Genomic DNA, 8,157 nt, shown 5'->3' on the forward strand with positions numbered 1-8,157 from the left:
AGAAAGCTTGGAGAGTATTGTAACAAGCCTTTGCTTCTCCAAAGTGCAAAGGTAGTACATCTCTTTCAAGAAGCAGGCAACAGTGACTGTAATGTTCCGCTATCGGGACTAGTGGTTGGTCATGGTTGTACTGTATGATTGGAACTGTCACTTCTTAATATAACAATGCCGACACATTTCATGCATATGTTGTTATTGTATTTCAACTATCTTGTTTACTCTAATGATATATGTATCTGTTTGCTTACACATGCATGTATGGACTCTTTTTGTATAAGTATGTATGAATCTTATTGAGATGTGTTGTTGGTTTAACCATCACCTTGGATTGTTAGCTTATTTGCTTTCCAGTTTGTGATGTATCTTTTCTCGTGTGTTCCCTTCTTATCCACGTGCTTTCACAGCTTTCCAAGGGGCACACTCACCTCACTTTCCGTGTGTTAGAACTCTTCATGCACCTTCCTTAGCTTGGAGCACATGTCACACCCTTGTTGCCAACATGGACATCTTACTTGCCTTTGCGCGTAACCGCACTCGAGGCAATACTATATGACCCACTGCTAGGACTCCTGCACCAAACAATCTGAGGTCTAGTTGGGACTTCTTACCGGGGAGATCCCATGACATGTTGGTGGGTCCAACACCGTCAACAAAACCTAGGAAACAATCCCTTGAATATTTCATGTTACTCATAGAAACAATCCTACATCGAAACTCTCACCACAACTTTTCTCTTTACACAAATCCATAATATCCTATTCTCTATAAGCTCCTACTTCAAATTCAAAGGAGTAAGATCTATAACTTGTCCTTGCATCATCCTAAGGAAAAATCTTTAATCCATTGTTCTTGCATCATAATTGAACCATATTTTGTCTATAGAGGGAATAACCACTCTATATTATCCATCAAACCATGTTATAAAGACAATTCATCATTGTAAGCCCTAATAATTATCCATATGATTAGTAACTACTCCCTGTAGGTGAATATGGACTTCAAATAGACCTCCTCACCCTCTTCATAGTCTACTTAGTCTTCGTCCATCTTTAAACTATGTTCTATTATGCATCATCATGAGATATATGTAATGTCCATGCCACTGACATGACATGGGAACACCAAATATAATATATAAAACAACATTAATCCAACAGAGATAAGATGAGTAGCATTGTTCTTTTATAAACCCTTTGATGCATAAACTAGTTGGTCTATGTGGAGTTTAGTCCTAGGAGGTCTGAGGTTAAAACCTCATGGGGAGGGGTTGAGGATGGAATCCACCTTCCAAGGCATTAAAAAAACTATCCCATTCGTGAGAAAATCATTCTTCCATCCAATATACTCATTAAGAAAATAATACCAACATTAATTTATACACACATTCCAATCTAAATCCATCATTACCTCACATCTTCTAAAATAAATCCCAAAATTAAAATAGTTTTAGGTGGATAGTTTCAAGTTCTCATATTATAGATATAATAGCATTTTGAAATGGTAATACTATATTAAAGGATGGAAGCCACTTTTGGGAGAATTAGAAAAACTATCCCATTGGTGGGAATCTTCCAAAATAAATCCCAAATTAAAATAGTTTTAGGTGGATAATTTCAAATTCTCATATTATAGATATCATAGCATTTTTGAAATGATAATACTATATTAAAGGATGGAAGCCATTTTTGGGGGAATTAGAAAAACTATCCCATTTGTGGGATTCTTCCAAAATAAATCCTAAATTAAAATAGTTTTAAGTGGATAGTTTCAAACTCTCATATATATATATATATATATATATAAAATAACAATTTGAAATGGTAGTACTATATTATAGGATGGAATCCACCTTTGGGGGAATTAGAAAAATCCCATTGGCGGGCTCTTCCATCCAATCTACATGTTAGCCTTCATCAAGAAAATAGTACGAACATTAATTTATACATACACGCCACTATAAAATCCATCATTACCTCAATTCCTCTAAAAAAACTCAAATTAAAATAGTTTTAGGTGGATAGTTTCAAATTCTCATATTATAAATATAATAACTAACTAAAAGGAATTTAAATTTCTTATAATAATTTGAAATGGTAATATTATAATACATATATCTAACTATCTTTACATCGAATTTGATATATCAATACTATAATTTTAGTAAACCCTTGAGGGGTAGGAAAGTTGGTTTATGTGGGGTTTAGTCCCAACACCTCATGGGGATGGGGAGGGGTTGAGGATGGAAGCAACCATATGGGAATTAGAAAGACTATCCCATTGGTAGGTAAATCATCCTTCCATTTAATATATGATTAAGAAAATAGAACTTAAAACCAACATTGGTTTATGCACACACTCCAATCTAAATCTATCATTATTCTGAAATAAATCCCAAATTAAAATAGTTTTAGGTGGATGGTTTTCAAATTCTCATATTATCGATATAATTACTAACTATTTTGATTTCTTATAATGATTTGAAATGGTAATACTATTTGAAAGAATAACTTCGGCGTAAATCACATGTAGACAGACATTTGTCGACGCGTTTCGAACCAACAAGTCTGGTTCATCGTCAGGACAAGTTGAAGAAACAGATCCAGCTTAGCATGTCAAATATTCTGAGCAGAGACTCCAACGGCTAAATCGACCAACAGCTAATTTTGACCTTAGGACCGAGGTCAAATTATTATTCATTAATTTAATATTATTATTATTATTTTATATATATATATATAATCCTAACTTTTATCTTAATAACCTAATATTATAACTTTTAAATATATATATATATATATATATATATATATATATATATATATGTGTGTATGTATCTTAAAGTTATAATATTAGGTTATTAAGATAAAAGTTAATATTATAACTTTAAAAATATATATATATATATATATATATATATATATATATATATATATATATTTTAAAGTTATAATATTAGGTTATTAAGATAAAAGTTAGGATTATATATATATATATATAAATAATAATAATAATAATATTAAATTAATGAATAATAATTTGACCTGGGTCCTAAGGTCAAAATTAGCCGTTGGAGTCTCTGCTCAGACTATTTAACATGCTAAGCTAGATCTGTTTCTTCAACTTGTCCTGACGATGAACCATACTTGTTGGTTCGGAACGCGTCGACAAATGTCTGTCTACATGTGATTTATGCCGAAGTTATTCTTTCAACTATTATGGATCACAAAAGTCTCAATTCAACTATTGATTCCCTGCACGGTAAAGCCATTGCTTCTAAGGTTCATCGATTTGAGCATGCACGCTTGCAGGTCTCGAAGTTGAAGACTGATCTAGCTTTTTTGAAAAGATGCAGAGATTCAGCAGTTATCCCGGTCTTTGCTCAGATCAGCGATCGCCTCTACACTCCTTCTAACCATGGGGTGTTCGTAAAAGCCAGTATAGCGCTTTTAAGGTCTGAAATTAATAGGGTCAGAAGAGAACTCTGCCAATTCTCTCAGGGTCTTCTGGGTTTGCACTTGGAACTTTCGAACTTGATCTCCCCTTCTCTATGGGCCAGAATAGATGCATGCTCTGCATTAAAATCGTTGTGTTTAGAAGAGATCAGGGGACAAAAACAAGCTGCAAAGTTTCAGATTTTAGCTCAGAAATCTACGGGATGTGGATCCATGAAAGACGTTTCCCTGAGCCGCATTTCTATTTCTCAAATTTTGGCCCTCAGGTCTTGGGTGTCTTCCATTCCTTCGAATGGATCTTTATCCTCAGTGTTGGCAAGTCAGAAGGAGTATTCCACTGTACCTACGCAGGAGATCTCAGAGGAGCCCTTTGCTGGACCTACCCCTTCTGTGAGGCAATCTACGCCATACAGCTCAGGTTGCTCTCCTTCGATTTGCAGAGGGGGGCCTGTCCCAGCATCAATAGATATTGCTGATAATTCGATTAGTGCTAGTGTGCCCCCGGTTTCTCCTGGTAGCCTGTGATCTAGCTCAATGGAGCTTCTTCATGCGGAAAGTCTGAATATCTTGACGACAAGCAGTTCTTCTCCTCGGTTAGCAGCTCCCTCATCCCTATTGCTGCATAAACACGATGATGATGCTGCCGTCCTGCGAGAATGTCTGATCTCCGTGCTGCAAAATCAGGCCCATGGGTCTCCCCTTTAACTAATACGTGATGGTTCGAAGGTCGATGACTGCGTTGACAAAGGAGGAGGAAGGGCGGTCTCTCCATCGCTGGATCGATGTACGCCTCAGGTTTCCACGTGGAGTAGACCAACTGGTCTATCTGATGCCCACGGTCCAGGTTCGCCGTTCTGCAATAATTATTTTAACAATAATGGGGATGGTGTTGGTAATAGGATTGTCTCTTGTAGTTTGGATAGAGTTCAGTATTTCAACGGTTATAATAATAACTATAATAACGTTATTATCAGCAATAAAAATAAAAATTTATATTATTCTAATAATTTTAATAAGAATAATAATAATAATTATGAAACAGAATCTCTGAGCAATATCATTGATGATAACCAGGGCAATAAGGTTTTGAATGTGGACCAGGTTATTTCCCGCAATTCTAGGGTAGTTAATATTTCTAGCTTTTCTTTTTCCCCTTCGGTTTTCAGTGTTTTAGGCAAAGGTCTAAACTTTGCCCTTGACCCTAGAAAAATCCCAGTGGAAGACATTATTTGCGACGTGGAATACAGGATTATGGATCTTCTGGATAATATCAAGGACATTATATGCCAAGATTGTGCTTTTGTCCTTAGAAAGGCTAAGCCCCCTCAAGGAACCTCACCAATGAGGAATTCGCTGCCCTAAAATCCTTAAATCAGAACAATGATATTGTCGTTCTGAAGGTGGACAAAGGAGGAGCTACGGTCATCCTTAACAAGGATGATTACCGGAGGAAGATGCTAGATCATCTCCACAATAGTGGCAGTTATAAAAAACTGCCTAAGGACCCTCTCAAGAAGATCTCGAGGATAGTGGCTCTAGCCATCAAATCTAATAATTCAGTGAATTCCCTATGCCACAAGCTCATTGAAAGTAGTCCCATTGCTCCTAGAATATATGGGTTACCGAAGATTCACAAGGAAGGGGCCCCTCTTAGGCCTATCGTCAACACCATTGGCAGCCCTACCTATCTTCTGGCTAAGTTCCTTGCCCTTAAACTTAAGGCCCTGGTTGGCCGCACTGAGTCCTTCGTGAAAGACTCTGCATCCTTCATTAAGGAGCTTAAGGATATTAAGCTTAGCCTCGAGGACATTCTCGTTAGCTTCGATGTGGTCTCCCTTTATACGTGCATCCCTATAAAGGGGGCCTTGGAAGTTATCTATCGCCTAACAGATCCCGATACTGTGCATCTAGTGGAGATCTGTCTCACTTCCACATTCTTTTGTTTCGAGGGTGAGTTCTTTGAACAGACTTGTGGTGTTGCCATGGGTTCCCCTCTTTCCCCTATTGTTGCGAATCTTTTTATGGAAGATTTCAAAGCCAAATCTTTATCCTCAGCTCGTCTTCTTCCCAAGCTTTGGAAGAGGTATGTGGATGACACTAATGTCATCTGGCCCCATGGCCCTAAGGAGCTTGATCATTTCTTTAATCACCTCAACAACCGGTCCTCTGCCATTAAGTTCACCATGGAAAAAGAGATCAATGGTTGCGTGCCTTTACTGGATATTCTTATATCTCAGAGTAAGGATGGATATCTCTCCCACTCCGTGTTCCGAAAGAAGACGCATACTGAGCAGTATCTTCATGCCGATTCCCATCATTTCTCTGCTCAGAAGTTGGGTGTTCTTAACACCCTCGCTACTCGTGCCCTTAGGATCTCTGATTGTGAGAGCTTTGATAAGGAGAGATTCCATCTCCTTAATGTCTTTGTGGAGAATGGATATAGTAGGCGCCTAGGTCAGAAGGCTTTCCGTAAAGCCTCTAAAAATGCGTTAATTAAGAAAGAGCCAAAAGAGTTTCGTCTAGGTGTCCATCTTCCCTATGTCCAAGGAACCACGGACAAGATTGCTCGGATCCTTAAAAGGTATGATATTCCCTCAAGCTTTAGGCCACTCAGCACCATTTGGAATTCCCTCCGATCAGTGAAGGATCCCGTTAACCCTAAGGACATGAAGGGTGTCTACTTCATCCCTTGCTGGCCCTAGAAACTATGCAATGTAGTTTGCTAGTTTGCATGTCACTGCTGACTGAAATTGCACATTGTGCAGTTTCAGTCCTCAGCAGGACATGCTGGACTATGCATTGCTCATTTCTAGGAGTCATTCAACCTCTTGACAGCCCAGACTATGCCTTGTATAGTTTTGGTAGTTAGTCTCCCAGCCTCTCATGAAAATTGCACAATCTTCACAAACAATCACACATGTTGCATGTTAGTCCTCGAGTTTGTTTTGGTTTCGATTGACAATTTGCTTGTCATGAGTGTTTCTATGTCTCCAGGTATCACAGGTGTTCGTCTACCTCTCAACATCATAGGTACAATGACTTCCGGGAGAGCAGAGCCAAAGACATTGTTGAGAGCACAGGTGGGGATGCAGTCGATCTAGTGTCTATGAACGTTCCTATCTATGAAGACATTAAGTTGTAAAAGGGAAAAGATATCAAGATGAAATGGAAATGACGTCATAATGAGAAACACCATCAACAACAGCAAAAGGTGGCACACCTGCATGTGACAAATGAAAGAGGAAGGTTGTTGAAATTGTAGAGGTGGAACAAAGTTGCAAGCTCAAACAGATCCACTTGTGATAAAATAAGCTTTGGATATTGAGGCTATTAGGCGACAATGAAACAAGAGGATCACACGAAGTCAGAGAGAGAAATAGAGAAGGAGTTGCATGTGTTGAAGCACCGACTCAGGGAAGAATAGGAGCTATCGAGACAAGGGAAGGAGTTGTAGTAGGAATAGGTAAATCAAGAGGCGCAACATCCACAGACTGGTGAAATTGCACCCATACATGCTATAGATTCATTCAACAACTGGCATGGAGCAGATAGGGTGAGCAGTGCTGTCGATCACATGCAAGGGTATGCAGGAGCATGGATGTCATTGTGCACACGCATGCGATCCCAACCATTTGGCACACTCATCGAGGCAAAGACAAGAAGCAAGTCAGACTGGAGTTGAACATGTATTTTGACAATTTGATGCGCATGGCCACCATCACAAACTTGGAGATCAACAGAGACACTATGCATCAGTATGTTGCTGGTCCAGCTGCACTCAAGACAATGGTGTGTATGTTATCAGACGAATTAGATAGAGGAGCTAGAGCAGTGTACCCGGATGCAACAAAGGCAAGAGTTCACTTTCAGCAGCATGCCACTATTGAGTGCACAAACACCATCACAAACAACCAAGCTTGGCATCAGTCTGCCACCATCGACCATCGCAAGGATGTCAAAGAGTTGGTCTTACCACAACTTTTCAGGTGTTAGTGATGGATTGCATGGCTTGCTCAAGTCTATTTTGTCTCACATGGATACATGTGTACAATGTATGTAACATCTTTTCAAGTGGGAAGTTCAAGTGTCGATAACTGAATGTAATAGTCATAGAGTAGTTGAAGAGTCGTGAGGGTAGGTGAATAGTCACAAAGGGGATTGTTAAGGGTCACCCCACCCTTTGCTATATATAGTACCTCATAACTAATTATTGAGGCTTTTGGTTAGCCAAGCTTCCTATAGGAGTATCTTAGAGAAAGCTTGGAGAGTATTGTAACAAGCCTTTGCTTCTCCAAAGTGCAAAGCTAGTACATCTCTTTCGAGAAGCAGGCAACATTGACTGTAATGTTCCGCTATCAGGACTAGTGGTTGGTCACGGTTGTATTGTATGATTAGAACTTTCACTTCTTAATATAAAAAAGCTGACACATTTCATGCATATCTTCTTATTGTATTTCAACTATCTTGTTTACTCTAATGATATATGTATCTTTTTGCTTATGCATGCATGCATGGAGTCTTTCTGTATAAGTATGTATGAATCTTATTGAGATGTGTTGTTGGTTTAACCATCACCTTGGATTGTTAGCTTATTTTCTTTCTAGTTTGTGATGCATATTTTCTCGTGTGTTCCCTTCTTATCCGCGTGCTTTCACAGGTTTCTAAGGGGCACACTCACCTCACTTTCCGTGTGTTAGAACTGTTC

General features: G+C 38.7%; 1 protein-coding gene across 1 annotated transcript; it reads left to right on the forward strand.

Moving 5' to 3' along the window:
- Nucleotides 1-5,473: 5,473 nt before the first annotated feature.
- LOC149242796 (uncharacterized) lies at nt 5,474-6,594 on the forward strand. Its single transcript, XM_089371017.1, has 2 exons — nt 5,474-5,745; nt 6,447-6,594. The coding sequence occupies exons 1-2, from the start codon at nt 5,474-5,476 to the stop codon at nt 6,592-6,594; spliced, it is 420 nt and encodes a 139-aa protein (XP_089227143.1).
- The last annotated feature ends 1,563 nt before the right edge of the window (nt 6,595-8,157 follow it).

Source organism: Pinus tabuliformis, chromosome 8 (genome assembly GCF_031772625.1).
Source record: "Pinus tabuliformis cultivar Carrire ecotype Pingquan chromosome 8, CPIR1, whole genome shotgun sequence".
NCBI lineage: Eukaryota > Viridiplantae > Streptophyta > Pinopsida > Pinales > Pinaceae > Pinus > Pinus tabuliformis.